We start from the raw sequence: 23,612 nt of genomic DNA on the forward strand, positions 1-23,612 counted from the left end.
CTGTGTCTCAACAGAATTGTTATTTTTCCACTTCAACTGGAATACAGGTGGCATGGACTACTACTGCTGTCTCATTCGGCTGCTCACACTGCTGATGTTTCCTTGAAACCCACTGAAATTTAGCTGCACTCCCAGTCTTCTACTTAGATTATGGGTTAGTCACAGGAACGTGGAGGGAGTAGGTTTACATGCCCTTCAGGTAGTCATGGAATCTTTGGTGAACTGACTGAGGTTGAACTGGATGTTGATCTACTTTTTTACAGTTCAAAAAAGTGGTATTTGATGCAGGATCAATTAAAATCTTTCTTTGGATCAATTTATCACATGGAGATCCTGGCTTTGCTGTAGGCTTGCTCTCTGGTCAGAGTGTACTTCACTACACAAAGGCACAAAGCAGCCTACAGTTGTTTTGTACCTTAAGCTACTCTTTATATGAAACCATTACATCTGTAAGTCCACTTGGTTAATTTTCCGAAGTACATTTCCTCAGTGGCAGGTTCAAGTCTGCCTTATGATGTTGGAAGAATTACCTGCATATTTGTGGGTAAGTAATTTCACCTTCCTCTTCTATGTAAGTCATTAATGAAAAATATGTCCCTGTCTTTGTGAAATGCTTAATTGGGTAGCAAGAGGGATCTTTGACAAAACTCCTCCTTTGTCAAACGCCTTGGAGCATTGTCTGGCAAGTCTAATGGACTCTTCTGGTTTAGGATGCCATTGACAGACTATTGACAACACTACCACGACTTTGTACATTAGTAAGAAACGTGGAGTGCCTTATCTGATTGTGTGAGGGAAGAACAATTAAGTCTGTATCCATTTAGTGCCTCAAAGTGATATGACTTGTAATTGATGCCTATTGCTGTTTTAAAATATAGTAGTAAGTGGCAAAACTACTTGTAGGTTAAGCAGAAGTTGGGCAACTTAATTCATTAACTGTTTTAAAACTCTGATCAGCATTGGGCTATTAGTATCTGGGGCAGGTTAGCTTCAATTTGACCAAATGATAAAAATTCCAGGTCTGAAGATATCTTTTAGGAGAAATTTGTCTGTACATGTTAAGTCAGAACATACATGATAGAGTGCTTTCTAGACTTTGTTCCCTGTGACTGTCTCAACAAAAAAATAGTTTGCTTCCAGAATGGGAAGAAAGTAAAAAAGCTAGCAGTTATTTATAGATGTGTGCTAAATGAAAATAAATTGATGACTTAAGGAAATTAATGACTTATTTTCAAATGAGTCTGCATGTGCATTCTAACAGTGGGTATACTTGTGCCTTACCTTGTAAGATTTGTGCTTTTTCCTATGTAGTATTCATGGAGGATGTGCTCTGTCCATTCTCACTCGGTGTTTGGCATACAAGAGAGAACATACCACCATTTACTTTACTGTTAGTTGCCCTCTTGAATTACTCTGTCTTGCTCCTTGTCTGGGTTTGGGGTTTTTTTTTTCCTTTCCTTAGACTGCTGTGCTTTCACCAAAGGCCTAATTTGAGTCAGATGCCAGCCTTGAAGGCTTTTTTTCCATCTTCTATCCCCACTGAATACCTTTATGGTCTTGCAATTGACTACATGCCCTAGTCTTTCAAACATCTTGCAACATAGGAGCTCACGTTCCTGAATTTCATTTAGTCAAACGTGCTGTGAAAGTAGTCTCCTAGCCAAGAACTAGTAGTCATGCTGAGGCTTGTTCAGTCAAGCCAAATGATTTTGGTCTCATTACCTGTGAAGATCCCTGGTGTACTTTATTGAGGAACCAGCTGGTTAAAAATTCATGGATGAAGTGTCCACTTTCACCCTCCTTTTCTTCAGATCTTGCTATTTCTTCTGAGACACTGAGGCCACCTGCCAAGGGGATCTTACTTAACAGATCCCTCAGCACCAGGATCATGTCTTACATCACTGCTGTTTAACCTGTAGGCACACTTTATGCCACATTCTTTTCAATTGCCTTGGCTGTTCACTTTCATTATCTACTGTGAATGCCAATCACAACAGCCACAAGGGAAGTCTTAAGCATCCACAAAGAAATCTTCCTATCAGAGATACCATGGAAATTCTTGAGAGAACCTAGTATGCATTCCCTTGGAATCTTCTCTGCAGCTTCTAGAGGGATAATGTTTTGCCTCATCTGTTGACGACCTTGGGCTATTTTGTATGGTTTCTGTCTGGGGCTGACATTGCTAAGAAACAATATTTGGCTCATAACAATCTTTATTTCATTTTTTCAAATTGGACTGGTAAAGATGGTAGGGAGAGTATCAAACCTCCCTTCTTCTGCCTGTTTTGTGCCTCCAACTTTCCCATCTACTGGGATGCAATTGCCATGTCATCTGTCATCTTGGAAGCTTCTTGTATGTTATGCTTGCACCTGGACATGGATGCTCATGGTATTCAATTAAGTTTGCATCCCTGCTACTTCCCAACTAAATGTGTCCATTCTTTTAGAGGGAACCTTCTCATATTCTTTCTTTAACAGGAGAGTAACCCTCTCTAGTTCAGAAGATCTGTAACCCTATAACCCTAATCATTCAAAGCCTGGCTCATAGAAAGAGTGCTGCAGCAGCTACTTTCTTATTCTAAGGCAGAAAACTTTGGATTGGTGCCAGATCTTAGGCTTCTGCCAGATGAACTTAGGCGTATACAGTTTCAAGTTCTGGATAGCAACCGTATTCAGTACCTTTCACAGAAGTTCCAGGGGAATGGTTCAAATTTCTCAAGTGGCAGGATGCTTACTTTGTCTCCAGTTTATGGATGCCTTGGATGTTATTGTTTCCTCTGTCCATGTCTCAGCAATCATTTGTCCAGCTTCTGGTAGTTACCGTGATGCATCTTCGCTCCAGAGGAATCTGGTTCCTTTATCAGTGTCTGATTTGTGAGAGGAGTTGTTACAGAACAACTTTGTCAGGCTTTCAGTCTTATTCCTTAGATTGTGAATGTGAGACAGCAGTACCTCATTGCCACTCAGTCCTTAGAATTTATCATAGTAATTCGTTCTGTGTGTTCCACTTGGTTTCAGCCTATCACATGATGGTACAACAGCCTGCCACTGCAGAACTTCTCTTGGACATCTTTGGCAATGTGTACACTCATGTTGAGACGTTTTCTTCCAATTTAAATGTTGTGCTCTGGATGCTTGTGTGTCCACCTTTACAGCCTAGATTTTTGTTCATTCTTATCTAGACTTGCTTTATGCCTATTGCCCTTCCCAGAAGATCAGGGAAGGATTCAGGTCCTTGCATTGGACATCCCCATATGCTGTTTTCTTCAAAGACTAGGTTTCCCTGGAAACCCTGCAAATACCTTCCACAACGGTGGTAGAGGCATTTTATCCTAGCCTTTTAGTGTCTTTCATAAGGCTTCATGCTTCTAGAACAGAAGTTACAACTAAAGACTGTAGTGCAAGGAAGGCCCTCTTGTTTTTATTCTCATGGACCCAGGCCTTTTAGGAAGACTTGCTTGCTACAGGAAGATTCTGGAATTCCACTGTTGGCACACAGTAACAATCCAATGGATATCAGTTGCATACAGATCCACTATGAAATAATGAAAGTGGAACAAAAGAGCACTTTCTAACACTCATCAGGCACCTTTGGTAGTAGCCTTCTGCTGAGCAGGCCTCTGACATTCTTCTTGCATTCATGCTGTGCTAGTCTTGAAATATCCAAAGCTGAATCCAGTCTTTGGTAGGTCATCAGTGTGGTCATTTGTTTGCTCAGTAGGATTCTCATCCTCTGCCAGAAATCTCATGGCAGGACTAACTGCTGAGGGGCACCATCTATAAGAATGTACATGTGGACTCATTTGAAGAAAGAAAACTTTCTTACCAGTAATCCGTGTTCTTCGTGATGTGTAGTCCACATGTACATTCCTGTCCCATCTGCTTTTCCCTTCTCTCTAATTCTTTTTCAGATGCAATGCTGTTGAGAGAGACTGAAATGGTGGTAGATGCACTCTCTTGTATGTCACACATGAAGCAGGAAAAGGAGAAGCAAGAGTACAGGCTCTACAGATACTGCAAATGGAAAACCTTGCAGTATCACATGGCAGGGCAGAACTATACCTGCCATTAGAATGTACGTGTAGACTACCCGTGTCATACATTGGTTACTGGTAAGTATTTTTTCTTACTTATCAGGGTGATAGGATTGTCCTTGGCCTTCATGGATGGAGCATCATTTGGGGACTGTAGGCTAATCTGTTGGTTTTTCCATGTTTGTGAATGACTTGAGGACTGTAGCATTTGTGTATGCCTACAAATTGTTGTGCTTTCTCTGGTTATTAACACTTCTGTCTGCATCATTGCTTAAGTGTTACATGCAGCGTTCTAAGATTAACTCAGATTATTTCCTGTGGTAATAAACTATTTATTCTGTTTCAATTTGCCACTAAGTTTTAACAGGTTCTCCTTCCAAATTACAAAATGCATTGTTTGCATGACTAACTGATAGTTCATACTGTATACTTTAATCCCAACCTTCTAGTTCATACATATAATTTTCAGCAACTGAAACTGTTGTTCTAATTTGGACTTGGACCTGTACCAGAATTTGAGTGGCATCTTCTTATTTGGTCACAAAAGGTTATCACTGTGTGGTTCCAAACACTTTGTTAATAAATGCTAGTTGTTCTGATAGAGATAATTTTTATGCAACCAAGATAATTTAGAGGTTGACTGATTGGTAGGGTGAATTATTGTCTCTCCTGTCCAGACCTAATAACTAAAGACTTCTCTGAGATTAGAAAAGGTACCTATGAATCTCTTCTGCTAGCACAGAATCATAGAATAGTTTGGGCTGAAAGGGACCTTTAAAGGTCATCTAGTCCAACCCTTCCCCCTTGCGATGAGCAGGGACATCTTCAACTAAATCAGGTTGCTCAGAGCCCCGTCCAACCCGAACTTGAATGTTTCCAGGGATGGTGTATCTACCACCTCTCTGGGCAACCTGTGTCAGGGTTTCACCACACTCATCATGAAAAATTTCTTCCTTATATCTAATCTAAATCTCCCCTCTTTTACTTTAAAACCATTAATCCTTGTCCTATTGCTACAGGCCCTGCCAAAAAGTCTGTCCCCACCTTAAGCCCTGGCAGCTGCAGGAAGGTCTCCCCGGAGCCTTCTCTGCTCCAGGCTGAGCCCCCCCAGCTCTCCCAGCCTGTCCTCCCAGCAGAGCTGTTCCAACCCTTGGAGCATTGCTGGGGCCTCCTCTGGCCCCGCTCCAGCAGGTCCATGTCTCTCCTGTGCCGAGGGCTCCAGAGCTGGACGCAGCACTGCAGGGGGGTCTCCCCAGAGCGGGGCAGAGGGGCAGAATCCCCTCCCTCGCCCTGCTGGCCACATGGCTTTGGGGGCAGCCCAGCACACGGTTGGCTTCTGGGCTGCGAGCGCACATTGCCGGCTCCTGTCCAGCTTTCCATGCCCCTGTACCCCGAAGTCCTTCTCCATGGGGCTGCTCTCCATCCCTTCATCCCCCAGCCTGTGCTGATACCGGGGGTTGCCCTGACCCAGGTGCAGGACCCTGCACTTGGCCTTGTTCAACCTCATGAGGTTCACACAGCCCATCCACTTGAGAGGTGTGGGAAGAGACGCTGCCAGTGAAGACTGAGGCAAAGAAGTCATTGAGTACCTCAGCCTTCTCCTTGTCCATTGTTAGCAGTCTGCCAGTCTTGCTTATCGAGGGGGTACGCTTTCTTTGACCTTCCTTTTCTGGCTGACATACCTGTAGGGGCACTTCTTATTATTCTTTGCATCCCTTACCAAGTTCAGAGTTCGTGATCCATGCTTGCAGCAGAGCTGGCTTTATCATGTAGTCGTATTAAAGGAAACGTGCCACTTTCCATTTATGATTTCTCTTCATGCTTGTTGAACAGTGGTAAAAATAAGGGCTATCTGTATATCACTTAAGATTGGCTAAATTAGAAAACAGTAATACAGTCCTTCATAATGGCCCTCCTCTGGGCTTCCCATCTGACATACATTCCATGACCAAAACATTCAAAAAATCCTGATAGAAATAAACCAACTAAATAAATTGCTGACACCTCTGGAGTCTCATGGTTGTTTTCTTTTCTTTAATATAGTGTGCATGACCACAAATTACTCTGATAATCTTGAGTTGGAAGCAGATGCAATGGGAAAGGGCAGAACATTAATTTATGGCATAGTCTGTGTCACTTTTCAAAGACTCTGTGTATTTTGTATTGACCCAGATAGCCATTTTGATTTCTTTGTTAATCTTGAGTCTTAAGTGCTAAGCTAAACTTCCTTGCTGCATCGTGCCTTCTCCATCCGTATACTTTTTCTTTTCCCCTTGGGACTAGGAAAGGTCAAATCCAGACTGCATAAGCAAGGGCTCTACTTAGCCAAATAAACCTCTGAGAAAACAGTGGCTTCAGAAGTAAAACACATAACCAGTGGCCAGAGCAAAGCTCAGTGTAACATTTGGTTTAAAAGTGTGTATATCCTTGATTAAAAATAAGAAAATTTCAGTGTAGGAAGAATACTGAGATTTCAGAAGAAAATTGGTAAGGATAATAGCAGTAGGACTTTGATGAAATGCAGTCATTTTAATGAGTTGAAGAAGGTCATCAGACTGAACATAGGGAAAAGACAATACATAGACACAGGAGTAAGTTCATTAAGGGACATCTCTGTGAGATGAGTTGTCTGTGGTCTCCAAACAACATGGAAGACTGGCGTGCTTTAAAAGAAAATGAGACATAACACAGAAAAATCATTGACCTGACAATGAGAGAATAAAATAGCCTAGTTTTCTCTCCATTTCTGATGTGTTTCTCACATAATTTAAGGGATAATACTATGAATACCGAAGTGTGTCTGTACTTGGTATCTTCTTATTTTTCATCTTTATTCCCATATGTGCTTGTACTTGATCAAACCATATGCCTTCATGTTGAAAAGCAATTGCTACGGTTTTGGATCCAGTTGCAGCTGATGTGTAGGCTGTGAAGCACTGTAAGGAAAAAAAAAAATTGCATTTGTGATCTTGCATCTTTAATCTTGGAGAACACATGACAGGCTGTCGAAGAGATATATACAGAGAGAGCTCTCTTGCATGCTGTGTTTTTGCTGTAGCTGATAGATACCTGATATTAAGATCTTTATCTGCCTGTCAGTGGCAAAGCAACTTCTGTGTTGGCTGCGGAAGCATACCCATGCTGTGATTCTGTGTTCTTCCTCTCCCTTCAGCAAACGTGTGTGTTGTGAAGGTGGACGGTACTCCTTATCTGTGTAAAGCTGATGAGGTTGGAGAAATCTGTGTGAATTCAGGTGCAACTGGGATGGCATATTTTGGACTCCTCGGAATCACCAAGAATGTGTTTGAGGTTTGTGTTTCTCTTTGTAATTTAAAGTTTCATTGTTACATTTCTAGTATTTCTTCTTGCAAATAAACTTACTTGTTCCTTAAACTTCCTTTTTTATTTTATTAGAAAAGGCCCTGACCAAATATACTTTGGTTCATTCTCTATCAGAACTTGAAATTCTCTCTAACCAAAAATACAAAGTACCATCAGCTGCCACTATATTCTGCAATCCAGTGTTGTGCCTATGTTAGCATTGTCTTACGTAAAATTACATGAAGATGTATCAAGTTTATTGGTGCACAGCTTGGGACATAGAAGTTAGTCTGATATGTGTGAGCTTCTTCATACAATCAAAATGCATTTGTTAAGGTACGATAAATTATTTAGAAAAGCTTCCTTTGTGTATTGCAAACAGTATGTGCTTTTCAAAATGAACTTTAGTGTCGATTTGCTGTAATGCTTAGAACACTAAACAGTTTGCTGTTGGATATGTGAAATTATGTTCCTAGGTATGTAGAAGAAGAGGTAGTAAGGATGATAGCATAACAGTCATAAGCCTTGTGGTTTGTCAAAGTAAAGCAAAAGCTATCTTTCTGCCCAGATTTTTCCTCGCAGTGGTACCTCAATGTCATGTTTTCCCTTTTCTGGCAAGAAATGTGTGAAAGTCTTTTGGGAATTGTACACCAGTAAGTGTTACACTGGGCAGCAGTTTGAAGACTCATCTCAGTTCTACCAGAGAGATGAAAGAAATCCTGACTGTACCTCTTTCAAAAAAAGCTCCTTCTGTCAGCTTTCCAAGCCTCAGTGCTTTGAACAGCTTAGCTTTCATCACGGTCCTTAGCTAGTGAGACAGACAATGAGAAACTTGATTTAATGGAATAGTTGGGAGTTGAAGGCAAGAAAACCACCAGAGCAGATGAGAGGAACTTGCTGATGAGCTTAATGCTTTTGCTGTGGTTCTGTCATAGGTGGTCCCGTAATTGCAGCAAACTTAACTTTCTCAAAGTTCTGATAGGGTAGTGTTTGTTGCAATTGAAGTGATATGCCTGGGTACATATCTTATCAGGGATATTAACAGTAGCAACAGAAAGACTTTCTGGTTAAGTGCTATATTAATGCATACTATAAAACCTGATTTTAAAAGTGGTGTGAACTCTTGTTATGAAGGCTAAGTAGCAGAGAAAATGATAAGAAAGAAGGCTACCACAGAGATCAGAATTGATGTGTTCTTCATTATTAAAAAAACTGTTGCTCATACTTGACATGATAGTAACTGTTGTCATCAGGTAATTTTTCAGCTGAGTGTAGAGCTGCAATGAAAGAGAGGCAGAAAGCATTTTAACTTAACTTTTCTTATCAATACTGTGAGTATCTGAATATTTACGTGTTCTTTCAGGCCATTCCAGTGACAGCAGCCGGTGTGCCTGTTTCAGACCAACCCTTTACAAGAACAGGATTGCTTGGCTTTGTGGGTCCTGTAAGTGTGAATGAGCCATTTGGGGCCCTGCTTTGTCGTGACTCCCAACTCTAAGTGATGCCCTTGAACTCAGCAGAATTCTGTGTCAGGGCAGTGACTTTGCACAGATCTTGAGAATATTGTTGGCTTTAGTCAGGCATGTATCACCAGGAGCCTGGAGGTTTTGCTGTTCTATTTCTAATTCTGTCTTCTTTTCAGGACTGTTTGGTGTTTGTGGTGGGAAAATTGGAGGGCCTAATGACAGTTAGTGGCCGCAGGCACAATGCGGATGATGTGGTAGCCACCGCATTGGCAGTTGAACCCATGAAGTTTGTCTATCGGGGAAGGTGAGTATATTAAAAACTTCACCACTGCTGATCCGACTTTGTTCCTTTTTTCACCTGCAAATGATCAACAAGTAACATAGTGTACACACAAACTCTGCATGTGAACTTTTACAAGTGTATTTTGTAGGAAGGGTAGCACAAGGTTGTGATATGCCAGATGAGAATTTGGCTGTCCCTGCTAACTTGGAATACAAATATTGATGCCCTGCTTTCATGCATAATAGATTTAAAATTACTTTCACATAGTATAAACATAGATCTTTAAGTGTCTGTTTAAAATTTCATTCAAAGCTTCTCATAAGACAATCAAATGAAGCTTGTATGCCAAATGCAAAATACAACTCTCCATTGTCCATCTGAGCCTTTCATGCAGAGTGGCCTAGGGAAGAACTTTGCAGCATGTTCTAAAGAACAAAATAGGAGTGTTGAGGCTGCTGAAGGACCTTCAAAGATAGTGTGTGTTGTATCACCAACCTTATTGCTCTTCAGTAGTCAATGGCTTATTGTCCAGATGGAGATCAGTGATGAGTGGTGTCCCGCAGGGGTCCTTACTGGGACCAGGACTCTCTAATATCTTCATCAGTGCCACAGGCAGTGGGATTGAGTGCACCCTCAGCAACTTTGCAGATGACACGAAGCTGAGTGGTGCGGCTGACACGCCTGAGGGATGGGATGCCATCCAGAAGGACCTGGACAGGCTCAAGGAATGGGCCCGTGTGAACCTCATGAGGTTGAACAAGGCCAAGTGCAGGGTCCTGCACCTGGGTCAGGGCAACCCCCGGTATCAGCACAGGCTGGGGGATGAAGGGATGGAGAGCAGCCCCATGGAGAAGGACTTCGGGGTACAGGGGCATGGAAAGCTGGACAGGAGCCGGCAATGTGCGCTCGCAGCCCAGAAGCCAACCGTGTGCTGGGCTGCCCCCAAAGCCACGTGGCCAGCAGGGCGAGGGAGGGGATTCTGCCCCTCTGCCCCGCTCTGGGGAGACCCCCCTGCAGTGCTGCGTCCAGCTCTGGAGCCCTCGGCACAGGAGAGACATGGACCTGCTGGAGCGGGGCCAGAGGAGGCCCCAGCAATGCTCCAAGGGCTGGAACAGCTCTGCTGGGAGGACAGGCTGGGAGAGCTGGGGGGGCTCAGCCTGGAGCAGAGAAGGCTCCGGGGAGACCTTCCTGCAGCTGCCAGGGCTTAAGGTGGGGACAGACTTTTTGGCAGGGCCTGTAGCAATAGGACAAGTAAAAGAGGGGAGATTTAGACTAGATATAAGGAAGAAATTTTTCATGATGAGTGTGGTGAAACCCTGACACAGGTTGCCCAGAGAGGTGGTAGATACACCATCCCTGGAAACATTCAAGTTCGGGTTGGACGGGGCTCTGAGCAACCTGATCTAGTTGAAGATGTCCCTGCTCATCGCAAGGGGGGAAGGGTTGGACTAGATGACCTTTAAAGGTCCCTTCCAGCCCAAACTGTTCTGTGGTTCGATGAACATGAAGCTTACCTCATTTTTGCATCACTTGTGCAATTCACATATCATAAAAATAATGCACATACCTGGTTGCAATATTATTAATATTTTATCCTAGGAGATGCAAGCCTAAAACTAATTTAATTCACAAAGGGGAGTAAGTATTTTTCAGTGCAAGCATTGATAGGCAGGCTGGTCAGTAATTTGGCATAGCTGTCTTTCAGGAGGGACATCGTATGTAGTTGCAACAAGTTTAGCATGCATGATGGACCCACATAGGCAAGGTTTGCCCAGCCCCTGCACATATGGAACCTGCCTGTGTTAAACGCGTGCTACAGTTGCTGACTGCAAATTCACCTGACCACCAACAGAAATAAATTACAATGATGAACCTACATTTGTTCTAAATTTGTCTGTGACTTTGCAATGATCTGGCATGATTAATGCTTGTATGTGTTGAAAAAGTACCATTAAAAGTTGCAGTCATTTCCACGTTACAATAAACTGTGCTGTGTTCATCGTATGTTGCATCCTATCATTCTTCTGTCCTTTGCGTTTTAGGATAGCAGTGTTTTCTGTGACCGTTTTGCATGATGATCGAATAGTGCTTGTGGCAGAGCAGCGCCCTGATGCATCAGAGGAGGATAGTTTTCAGTGGATGAGCAGGGTTCTACAGGTAGTCAGTCTGTCCTTTCTCTCTTTCCAGGGGAATAAGGCTGATGTATGAAATGAGAATTTTAGAGCGTCTTTTTTTCCATAAGAAAAACCTAGCAGTGTAACTACAGACAGTTGTAATAAGCTGACTTCTGAATGTATTTCACGGTTTAACAGTTAACAGAATTTTGTAAAAAGTAAGACTTTATTTCAGAATGTTTTTTAACTTCATACTACTAGGATTCTTAAAGTCCTAAGGGTGATCGTTTTTGTTTGGTTTTAATTCTCTCTATATATATATCTGGCTGAGAAGTTAAGTCTGAAAATGTTTAAGGGTATACTTAGTGCCAAGTATCAAAACAAACCCTGAAATCTTTTTATGTCACTAACATCCTTATTCTAGATCTCTGACAGTAAGCATTAAAAACTTTCCCTTGATTACTCTATTGTGTTTCTGGGGGTGGTCAGGAGGGAGGGGAATTCTGGTAGATTTGCATTTGAGGATTTCAGAATTAATTGATCAGTTCTGAGGAAGTAAAAAGTGAGAGCACAATTATGGAAGAAGACTCTGGTGAAGGGACAACTGCAGGGAAGACTTAGAGAGAACGACTTAAGGGAAGATGCCTCTTAAGAGTAAGACAGTTATATAATAATGGTTTCTGTCTAATTTCAGTTTGTAATCTTTTTGGAGGGAATACCTGGTAATAGAAAGGCTGAATTTCATGGGAGGAAATATTTTTATTTATCTTTTTGGAAGTGTCATAGCTAAAATAGACACTTAAGTTTTAGCAGCAAGATATTTCCCTCCCTATTTTTGTGGTTTTATGTTCTACTGCGCTTTTGTGATTGTGCCATGTGTGCTAAATTTGCTGTGGTATAATTTTGGCTTTTTAAAATCTCCGCACTTTTTGCCCACTTTTAAGAGACTTTCCTAATCCCTGATGTGCAGGTGGCATCCCCTTGATAGAGTGCACAAGCAAAGTCCTGGGTCTGCTCCTGCTCCCATTGAAGTCATGGCACAACTTCTATGAGTTCAGTGAGTGCAGAATTGGACCCTTTATTTGCAAATTGTGGTGCAAGTAAAAATTTTACTGTTATTAAATGACTTGAATTCAAATTCTTACTCTAACTACGTCCCAGTTGATAACATGGAATGTGTTGGGTTTGTTTTTTGTTGTTTTGTTTTTGTTTTTGTTTTGCTTCCTGTCAAGGCAATTGATAGTATTCACCAAGTGGGCGTCTACTGTCTTGCCTTGGTGCCAGCCAATACTTTGCCAAAGGCTCCACTCGGAGGAATTCATATTTCAGAAACCAAGCAGCGCTTTTTAGAGGGTGCTCTGCACCCTTGTAACGTCTTGATGTGTCCACATACTTGTGTTACTAACCTGCCCAAGCCTCGACAGAAACAACCAGGTGAGTAAACCAGAGCGTGTTCCTTAGTTCTGCATGTCTGTCTCTGAGGATATGCTTAGAGTGTGATCCAGAGGCAACGTGACAGCTCAGAGCTGTGCATGTTGGATGGGTTTAAGCTGCTTAACTTGGCAGAGCTAGTGGTGTTGAAAGAGCAGCCTAGAGCTCAGTGAGGGCATTATGGTCTGCCTTGAATCCCAGGTAAATGCAAGGACGTACAGCGCATACCAATTTTATGCTTCTGTAGCTATGTTATAAATTGTTTCTGTACAACTGCCATGTTGCAAAGGCCAGTCCTCAGGCATGCTGTAACTCATGTAATAAAACTGAAGTACAGACAGACCTCAATTTGCTGAATCAGTAATAGACCGATTTTTAATGTACCATACTCGTAATGGACTGATTTTTAGTGTACCGTACTATCCTCTTCTTCTGTGCAATATGGTCCTTGGTTTTAGCTTTTCATGTGTTCAGATCTGTTACATATGGCATTTATAGTAACCTATAGGTGGAATTACAGATTATTACATGTTCCTTACATTATTTTTTCTCATTTTGCACTGTTTTTCAAAATGCAGATGTTGGTCCTGCTTCAATGATAGTAGGAAACCTTGTTGCTGGAAAGAGAATTGCACAAGCCTCAGGGAGAGATGTTACCCAGTTGGAGGATAATGACCAGGCAAGAAAGGTAACACTGGTATTATTAAATATTTGAATCGGCTTAATCAAAATGAGAGAAGACCAGTTATGGTATTCTGCTGAAACTAAGCATGGTACATTTTGAGTGAATCTGAGTGTCTCCTTTTTTTCTGTTTCAGTTCCTGTATTTAGCAGATGTTCTTCAGTGGCGAGCTCAGACAACTCCAGATCATCCCCTCTTCCTTCTGTTGAATTCCAAGGTGAGATGCACATTAGGTCATATTTGGTGATTGAGATCAGTAGAAAATTGTTTGGATTCTAAGAAAATTCCAGCTAGAAGTCTTTTCCTAAAATGGTTCAGGTTATTTTGATGATTTGGGATGTCATTGTTTTGAAGCAGACAAAAATTGCTAGTTAGCAAGCAGTGTAATTTTTCCACACCTGTAATTTTATTCCACATCTTTTATTCCACATCTGGAATTTTAGTATGCATTCTGCCTAGCTTAAAATTTTGCAATGATTGCATTTCCTGCTGGAACAGAACTTTTGTCACATTAACGGAAGCCACAATTCTGTCTTCATCCCTGGGCACAAGGGTAAGTAAAAGTCAGAGCTGGAGGATTTTTTAATTAGAAGATCTAGAGTCTAAGTAGAGAACTCTTGGGACAGCTTTGGAGTCACATTTTCCAGGAGCACTGCACACCCTTCAGGAGGCACTGATGCTGTCTCCTCAGCTAGAGACTGCCTCCAAAAAGGATGGCACCTACAGTCACTCAAACAAGAACAAATAAATGCTTCAGTTTTGGAATACAGGCCTGAGGTGCTCACAGTCTCTGTATGCTTATTTTATTCAAGGGCTGTCTGAGCCCTTATGACATATGACAAGGCAACAGTCACGTTTTGCAGTAAATACATCATTTTTGCTCACAGCCTCTCTGTCTGCATGTGACTAGCAGTAGTTTTGGAGCATTCACATACCCTGTGCATCCAACACTTCTTCGTAAACGGGTGTGAAAAAACGTGCACTTTTGTATGTTACTCAGTATCTCAGCCTCCCTGGGTTTGAGGAGCACTACTGCTGTGCATATTTCGGAAAACTCCAGTATTTTAGTTTCTTCTACTGCTGTTCTGGAACTTTCTTATTCCCCTCCTTTCCAGGAGGCGAAGTTGGTCAATTTTTGTTTGAGCGTGTGCTCAGTGGCTTTCCTTCCAGTGACAATAACAGCCCAGTGACAAATTGGCTCTATCTTGCGCTGCGCTGTACCACAGACGTGAGATAGGGAACATGTTTTCAGAAGGTCCAGCAGCAGTCCTTGGGAAGTGAAGGGTTTGCCTTGGGGTCTGTCATTCAGACAGGCAAAATGGGTTAGGACATGGTTCAAAGTTCTGACTTCTCTCATGAGACTCTGCTTTAGCAGAAGAAACTGCTTCAATTGGTTATTGTTAAAAGCTACGGAATTGGTTTATTCTTCTCTCTAGTAGAGGCTTTTGAGAGAAATTTTCTAGTATGAAGTAGCCCCTTTCTGGGTCACTTTGTTCAGGCAACTTTTACCCTTCACAAGGAGACTCTGGAAAAAGGAAACACAAAACTTCGGCACAAAGAAATTATCTGTTCGTGAGCACATGCCTTAAAAAGCTGTGACTTATAAGCTACAGTGCTAAACATGAGTGTGTTCACAGGTCTGCATGAGAAACCCTTGTATTTTACACATTTTCATGTCAATATTTTTCTCCCAAGTCCTTGAGCTGCTACTGTTCCTATATCAACAATACACTGTATTTACTGTTCTTATTTTGCATGACTTTAGCTCCCAGGCTTTAGCAACACTTTCCTTAGTAAAACTGAGCAGAGTGCTGGTGTCATCCTGCATCAAACTAGGCCTTGGATCAGATAGCTGTGCACTTGGGCTGAGGATTACATGTGGCAGCTTGTCTTGGACTTGAAACTCAATACTTGGATAGCGAACATTTGCTGTGATAATCCTTATCTGTATAGCCAGAGGCTTGATTCAGTCTCGGACTGTTTCCTTCTAAGGTGGTTGTCCCACCAGTTTTTCTTGAATCAGATTGTAGTCTTGGAAAAACGGATACATCCCGACCTCACAAGCTGAAGACTAAGGCATCACTTCCTAGGCTGGGTAGCAAAAGTAGGTTTTCTGTCTTCACGTCAAAAACTGGGCTAAGCCCTTTGGAATCCCCATGACTTTGCAACTGCCTGAGCAATCCAAAGGTACAGCTGCTTCCATGTGAAGACTTTCCAGATGCATGGTTGTGGGAAATACACTTTCTGCAAGATGGACAGTAGATGCCCTGAAGCGGAAGTGACAGCACATACCAACCACAGCTCAGGTTGCCTGTCTGACCCTTTAAAAGAATATCTATACCAAAGACATCAGCAGAGTTCCCTGTGCACTTTTAAGAATGCTGATTGCAAAGCATCTAGAGGTTTGGCTGTGCATGGTAGGGTAAAGCTGATGCTGTGCTTCACTTGCTACTAAAACAGTTGTGTTACTGCTACTGCTGTGTTTTCTCCCTTGAACAGTGGAATTTCAGATATTTGTAAGGTATTCTTTTTGTGGTACCAAATACATATAGAAGCTGCTTCACTGTCTGATGTTCAAAATAATAAGTGTAAAATTCTCTACCATTCTAAAAGTTCATGGTACCAGTAGCATAGTTTCCAAAACACCAAGATAGAGTCCTTAAGAGTGTTTGCTATATTGTTAAAATAAGGACAATGAAATATTGCCATCTGCAGCATATACTTATATTCAGTTTCAAACTGTTCTCCACAAAGTTTTCTGATGTGCTTTTGTTTTGTGCAGGGCACTGTAGCTAGCACTGCGTCGTGCATACAGTTGCACAAGAGAGCAGAGAGAGTGGCAGTCGCACTGATGGAGAAAGGACGACTGAATGTTGGTGACCATGTGGCCCTGGTTTATCCTCCAGGTAAGGCAATACAGACAGCAAAAATCAAAGTCAGACATGACAAGAAAATAAACAACTCTTTACAAGATAGAACATTCAAACATCTATTTAATATATGGGTATATGGCAGTGACTTTGTATTTCAAAGAAGAAACTTCCTTTTTGTCATTTTATTATTAAGCTGCTTCTCCATGTGGAGAATTGTACATGTACCAAACGTTTTATCTAGCCGCTTCAGGTGTCTGGGCAGTTATGCTAGAGTAGTTTGATTTAAACCACATGAAAGATTCTTGATTTATTCCACTCAGAGAATGGAATAAAACTGCATATGTATCCATTGAAAGCTGGATGAGGGATGTCAGTGATGAACACCCTTTCTTCCCTGAATGGTTGTCTCTAGAAGTGAAATCTGGACCCCAGACTTGCATTACTAGTCTATATTTACAAGTGTACCTCAGGAAAAAAGTTTTACCTTGTAAAAGTAGGGTGACTGCATATCTTAGAGTGATAATTGTGAAAAACAAATGTATGCTTTTTAAAAGAATCTGAGTTATCATCTTCATAACCTACAATACCTTGTTTTGTTATTTTTGTTATTTTATGCTACCTGTCCATGCAAATATATTCCTACAAATTTAAAGTTTATAGGGTTCGAATAATTTTTGCTAAATGCATAATATTTTAAGCTTATAGAATTGGGCATGGCCAAGAACAGCCTGTTGGTTTGGTTTGAAGAGACCTTTGTGACAAATCTTTACATTTTAATAGAATAAATCAGCGTGTATTTTGATTTTGATGAAAGAGTTTGGCCTTTTGATCTAATAAAAATGGCTTTGATTTCACAAATATCCTTTACAGGAGTAGACTTGATAGCAACTTTCTATGGCTGCTTATATGCTGGCTGTATACCTATCACCGTTCGCCCACCTCATCCACAGAATCTTGCTACCACTCTGCCCACTGTCAAAATGATTGTAGAGGTATGTATAAGACATTCCTCTCCTAATGCTTTTGGTGGGTGTAGGATGGTTGACACAGCCTGATAAATTGCTTTGACACAGTCAATGTAAAATAAGCCAGGGAAAAAAAATAATCAGTATGCTGTGGCTAAGTCAATAAATACTTTTTCGGAAACTCATTTAAAATGTTCTTTCTACTGTATAATTTATTTTGCTTTGTTTCCAATGTTGTTCTTCACCTATCCAGTTTACTGGTTATTGGGATGGATATGAAATCACTTGAGCATTCATTCGCTAGTTTTACAAACATTTTTAATACTGTGCCTTTTACAGGTCAGTAAGTCCGCATGTATACTGACCACACAAGCAATAATGAAACTGCTGAAGTCCAAGGAAGCTGCAACAGCTGTAGATATTAAAACATGGCCCACTATTTTGGATACAGGTACAGAATGTTTGCCCACTAGCCAAAATGTAAATAGTTTGAAGAATATTTATTTTATTATACCATAACTGCCTAATTGAATGGATGTATCTTGTATTGCATCAAAATGGCTGTCCAGAAACTACAGAAAGCACCTGGTGTTAATGCTGTAAAGGTACATTTTTGTCCTCTGCTCTTTCTCCAAAATAATAATATGGTGCTCTTCTCTTTTTATGTATTTTAAATAGATGATATGCCTAAAAAGAAGCTGGCTAGTATTTTCAGACCTACATCTCCAGATATGTTGGCATACTTGGACTTCAGTGTGTCTACTACTGGTATATTAGCAGGAGTAAAGGTAGAGTAACAAAAGAGAGAATATTGTACTTTCCTTATATATAGGCAAGTTCCACATTCGTTTGCACTGTCAGAGAAGAAATACAAAACTGTAAATGGACCGTCTTAGTGTTCAGAAAGCTTATTTTTAAATTTGCATGATATCAAAATCTCTTGATACACTTTTTGGAAGCATTCAGTCTTACTGGCTCTGTGAGGAATCACTGAGGGGACTAAATGGAGAGTGTTTGTCATAAAGTTCATGAATGTTTTGCGATTTATCATAGAGATGGCAGACGTCATTTGGCATCATTCCATGTCATTTGCCACTAGCATGAAAAGTACCTGTGAAATTTTGGGCTTGTATCCCTTTCCTGTTTTAAAGGTGCTTAAAAAACACAAAACCACTATGTGTTGCCATGTCATCTACAATAAACATTTCTGTCAGTTATTACATGTGATAACCATATTTTTAAAAAAAAAAGTCCCTGAAAGCACCTGTTTTCCTCTTACAGATGTCACATGCAGCTACAAGTGCCTTATGTCGCTCTATAAAGCTGCAGTGTGAACTGTACCCTTCACGTCAGATTGCCATCTGCCTTGACCCTTATTGTGGCTTGGGATTTGCACTATGGTGCTTGTGCAGGTATGTCGCTTGAGTCGTAGGCTTCCTCATGTTCCCAGCCTTCTCCAGAATTCAAGGGAACAGTAGTGGATGAAACTGTCAGAGAAGCCCAAATTAATCTTTTTATACATATTTCATAAAATATCTTCTGTGGTAACAAAACTTATTAAGTTAGTTAGTTACTTGAGTACCTTGGGGTTTGTAAATGGAATTAATTAGATACCAAATTCAAGAATAAGAGGACTTTGTCTATTTCATATAGGTTGAATAAATCTTTTCGAAGTCCTTTGAGATCAAACCATATCTTTTTACAAGACCTTTAAGGTGTTAACTGAAAGATTGGTACGTGCTAAGAAATACTGCTAAAAGAAGCAATTAAATGTTTCTTAAAATGAATGAGACCTGAATGGATTCAATCAGGTAACTACTATACGGCAGTGTATTTTGCAAAGCTGCAAAACTTGCCTCTTTTTTGCCTTTTAAAACATTCCATATGCTTTAGCTAATCCAAAGATTTATTAATATTTTAGATATTTCATTAAAAAAAACCCACAGCAACTGAGTATGAAAGGTTATTTTGTAAACAGATAAAGTTAATTTTACTGTAGTTAAATTCACTTCCCTCTCCAATTTCCCCAACTGGAAAGGAAGTGTACTGAAGGAAAGCAAAAAATTTAACTTCGATAACTTCTGATGATTTACATCATCAGTAAAGTGAGGCAGGGTAGAGGGAGAAGAGACCTCAGTGATGGAAGAATTAAAATCTAAATGGATTTCAAAAAAATATTTTTAGTGAAAGGAACTACATATGTCATGCTTTCTGTTTTGTTTCATCTGAATTATACCTTTGTTTTACTGTGAAAGACAGTTTTATTACAAAATAATTTTTTTTTCTATTTTAGAGTGTTTAAAAAGAAAACAAAAACACCTCATCGTATTGCCCACTGCAAAAACACGTCAGCTCTAGTCAGGAGAAATGGCACGCATGTCAAACTACCTGTTAAAAGCAATTAGAGATGCTGTTGTTTTTTTCAAGATGCATTGGTTTATCTAAGCCTGGTTTTACAGAGGAGTGTGTTACTGATTTTGTTGATAGTAACTGATCTAAAAAACATTTGGCAGTTTAAGACTGTATGGTTATGGCACTTACTATCTTCAAACTAGGATATAATATTTTTTAAAAAATAATTAAAAGCTGATGTAACTCTCAGTTTGACTTTCTGTCCACTCATGCTAACTGGCATCCAGGTTAAATATTTCATATAAACACTATTTAAAAACGGAGACTAGAAAGCAAAGGCTAGAAAATTGCACTGAAGACCTGAACGGTGCAATATGTTAAAGACTTATTTCATTCAAAGCAAAAGGTGCATTTTCCCTAGAATGACTCACAAAGATAAGCTCAATTACGAACTGTAATCTGTAACTGGAATGATGTTTCAAATGTTAATGTTTTAGTGTCAGAAGTTCTGTCTGTTCAAGGCATTGAGTATTTGCCTGCAGTTCAATACAATTTACTGCAAGACAAATATACTCACCTTAAAGTTTGTGACTTAACTCAAGCCCATAGTTCACTACTAACAAAAAGATACTTGCTCCCTGTGGAGAAGATAAGCTGAAGTTCAGATAGATACCAAGCTCTCTGTTTTCCTGTATGTGCTTCATTTTGACTTTATGTAACTTTTGGCACTTTTATGCTGGCTTGAAGTTTTCATGTTTCTTTTTCTTCCTCTCTCTAGTGTATATTCAGGTCATCAGTCTATTCTGGTCCCTCCTCTGGAACTGGAGAGCAATGTGTCTCTGTGGTTGTCTGCTGTAAGTCAGTATAAAGTGCGTGTCACGTTCTGCTCCTACTCTGTGATGGAGATGTGCACCAAAGGGCTTGGAACACAGACTGATATACTCCGGGTCAGTGGACTTAATTTTTCAACATACTGACATATAAATACATGTATCTTTCTAAAAACATTTCATTTTGGCTTGCAGAAGATGGGCCATAAGTGTTTCTTTGAAAGCCTTTCATTATGACTCGCTTTTTGGGAAATGTCGAGATTGCTGGAAGTTTCAGCTCTCCTCTTTCTGGTGGGGAAAAAGAGAGAGTCTTATGTTTTCAACTTCTTTGTGCCACCTCTGTGCTGCTGGGTATTTCTGAGATTTTGGGGCAAAATACTTAGCAAGCCTATCAAATTTTTCTTGTCTGAGATGAAAAAAACAAGCAAACAAAAAAACTCCACACCAAAATAAAAACAACGCCAAAACCCCACCAATCCCCCAAGGCAAAAACCTCTCCTCCCTCAAAAAAAAAAAAAAAGCACCCCCCAAAACCTGGCAAATCTCACCTGCTTTCAGATCTTTTGACACCAAAAGTATCAAGTTCTAAAATGGATGTAATCTTCTTAGCAGCAATTACACACTAATACATCCATTTATTTTTGAGGCAAATCTCTTTAACTGAAACTTAATGTCTTTGAAGAGGTGCCTCTGTCTCAAGGGTAGCGGAGTTCCCACGGCTGTAGTAACCAGGCTGCTCGGGACTTCCACTGAGAACGTCTGGCAGCTTGTGGTGCGCAAGCGGCTACGCTGTGCTTATTCTCAGTATAGACAAAAATCTCTGTCCCTCTGTTCTGGACCTCACTGACGGGAGTCCTGGTCCACAGCCAATTGCTACAGACTCACATTCACGCTGATGAGAGCTGAGAATGTCTTGAACACTCTGCTCTGCCTGTATCTGAACCGCGCAGCACTCGGAGCGAGCAGGTCTCTTGTGAGCCCAGCCCTGACACAATGACATTTTGCGTTTTTTCCAGCTCAAAATGATGAGTGGCTGTGTTATAGCTACACGATGTGAGTGGTTTGCATCTTGTGCATCAAACCCTACCACAAAGCTTCTTGGCACAATTTTAGAGGGCTGTCCTGGGTGGATGAAGCCAACCTGAGTGTAGTCCGTGTCTATACTGTTTAACCAGTTGATGTCAGTTATTCTAGTGTTTTTAAAGTCTGTCTGTTCTGCAAGTTAAAATGGCCTATTTCTAAATTGTTGACTTTAAACGTAAAATGTTGTTTTCTTCATCCAACCTCTCAGATGAAAGGAGTTAACCTGTCCTGTGTGCGAACATGCATGGTGGTTGCAGAGGAAAGACCAAGGATTACATTAACACACTCTTTTTCTAAGTTGTTCAAAGACCTGGGCCTCTCTGCTCGTGCAGTGAGCACTACATTTGGGTGCAGGGTCAATGTAGCAATTTGCTTACAGGTGAGATTAAACTGCTTATTCCTTATACTTATGGACAGAATCTCTGAGAACTTTATAGGAATTCATGTTCAGCTGTATGTAATTTTTTTCTAATGAACTAGAGCTCCATTGCTTGCTTCCTTCATCACCAAGTTAAATAAGCCTCGCAGATGTGGATTATGATAATTTCACTTTTCTGTACTAACTGACCAATTGATTTGCCTTTCTAATACAGAAGATGAGAATTAAAAAAAATTGTTTCCTTCCTACTGTGCAGGAGCAGTATTAAATTATTACTATATTAAATATTTCAAGCAGTCCTACTTCAGCTTTTGTATGATTCAGATTTTGCCTGCTGAAAATCAGTTTATGTATATGTGGAATTACATGGAAGGCAGACTTCCTCAAATAAGACCCAGGAAGATTGACAAGGTTGGCAGGTTTTTTTACTTTTAAAGATCTCAAATTAGTATTATCAACATGCAAATATGCTTGTCTCACCTCATGTGAGAGCTGGACCTTTTTTTTTTTTTTTTTTTTTTCAGTTAAAGGTATAAAATTGGAAGCTTTGTGAAGGGAAGAGTATGCCCATAAAGTACATGGCCCTACTTCACAGACTGGAGATAATGACATGCGGCGGTCCAGACCTGCCTTTGACAGTTTAATATTCAGTTGACAATAATATTGTATGTGTAATTTAATCAGATTAAATCTAACTTTTCTTAATGAGATGTTTCTTCTCTAGTTAGGAGAGGGGAAAAAAACATGTATTCCACAACTTACCTGAAAATCAGGTACTAAGTATGATCTAGAAACTGGCAAAGCACCCTGGGTTTTGGATGATACTTGGGTTAATAGACAAACGGCTCAAGTGTCACACGTGGCAGTATGTAGCTTCTTATGTGGGGAATTTTATAAATGGCACGTGCATTAAGTATGTCTGTAATTGTAAATTTTATTTCCAATTTTATGGGTATGAATTACAGTTAATAAGAAATATGATTCTATGAAGATTGCTACTGTGCTTTTGAAAAACTTTTTTCTTTTTTTCTTTCTGGTGAGCACTAGATGAAGGAAAGCCTTTCTTCCCTCTCAGAGTACATTTTAGTGTGCTAGATATCCTATGAGAGATGTTTTGGGCCATGAGCTTTTTAAATATGTTGCCATTCATAATTGTTTCTTTAGTTTCTGTAGTTTCTTTCACTCATGTTAAAGGAGAAAAGGTTTTTAACAACACCTAGATAGTTATAAAGAAATGTGGCCAGAGCAATTTTAATGAATAAGTAGATTGAAAAATAGGAAGGATATGGATGAAATTAAGATGACTGTACAGAAAGATGTTAAATTCATTGAATAAAACATTTCAGATGCCAAGTGTGAAAGAACAGCTTTCTGAATTGCCTAAGTAAGAATTTTAAAAGGCAGCTTTGGATATTTGCTCTTCAGACTGTACAAAGGGGGAGAGGGGCAAGTTTTTCTGTGCAATGTTAAATGGCAATGTGAAAAGTACTCTAAGAAAACTGTGAAGAGTGTAGGGCTGCTGGGCAGTTAAGCTTCCTCTTCATTTTATACCTTTTTCATGTCTGTTCTCCATTCTTGAGCCATTTCTTAGTGGTTTTTTCAACCATTTCCCCCATTCTTCCAAAGTGATATCTGTATTTGACTTTTTAAAAATCATTGAATTTAAATAAGCATATATTAATAGCCAAACTGAATGGGTATTTGATACAAGTTAGCATGCAAATAAATACATAAGGTCTTCAAACCTTAGGGATTTACTGAGAAGGTGTTTCTGAAACTGCAAGCAGCCTTTAGATACT

The 23,612-nt window shown here is 40.2% G+C and overlaps 1 protein-coding gene across 3 annotated transcripts in view; it reads left to right on the forward strand.

Moving 5' to 3' along the window:
- Window positions 1-23,612, forward strand: part of DIP2A (disco interacting protein 2 homolog A) — a gene marked incomplete at both ends in the record, with an annotated part of 134,341 nt that overhangs the window by 102,427 nt on the left and 8,302 nt on the right. For 2 of the 3 annotated variants that reach the window (XM_082001749.1, XM_082001750.1), the window contains 14 exons: window positions 7,207-7,343; window positions 8,719-8,799; window positions 8,998-9,125; window positions 11,147-11,261; window positions 12,451-12,652; window positions 13,228-13,337; window positions 13,468-13,548; window positions 16,114-16,237; window positions 17,075-17,196; window positions 17,509-17,620; window positions 17,848-17,957; window positions 18,451-18,581; window positions 20,300-20,468; window positions 21,643-21,813. In XM_082001749.1, the coding sequence (XP_081857875.1) occupies window positions 7,207-7,343; window positions 8,719-8,799; window positions 8,998-9,125; window positions 11,147-11,261; window positions 12,451-12,652; window positions 13,228-13,337; window positions 13,468-13,548; window positions 16,114-16,237; window positions 17,075-17,196; window positions 17,509-17,620; window positions 17,848-17,957; window positions 18,451-18,581; window positions 20,300-20,468; window positions 21,643-21,813 (1,793 nt within the window). Of the gene's footprint in view, window positions 1-7,206; window positions 7,344-8,718; window positions 8,800-8,997; window positions 9,130-11,146; window positions 11,262-12,450; window positions 12,653-13,227; window positions 13,338-13,467; window positions 13,549-16,113; window positions 16,238-17,074; window positions 17,197-17,508; window positions 17,621-17,847; window positions 17,958-18,450; window positions 18,582-20,299; window positions 20,469-21,642; window positions 21,814-23,612 lie in introns of those variants that run through there. The other variant, XM_082001751.1, reaches the window with a different exon arrangement.

The sequence above is a fragment of the Phaethon aethereus genome, assembly GCF_964289735.1.
Source record: "Phaethon aethereus genome assembly, chromosome: 6".
NCBI lineage: Eukaryota > Metazoa > Chordata > Aves > Phaethontiformes > Phaethontidae > Phaethon > Phaethon aethereus.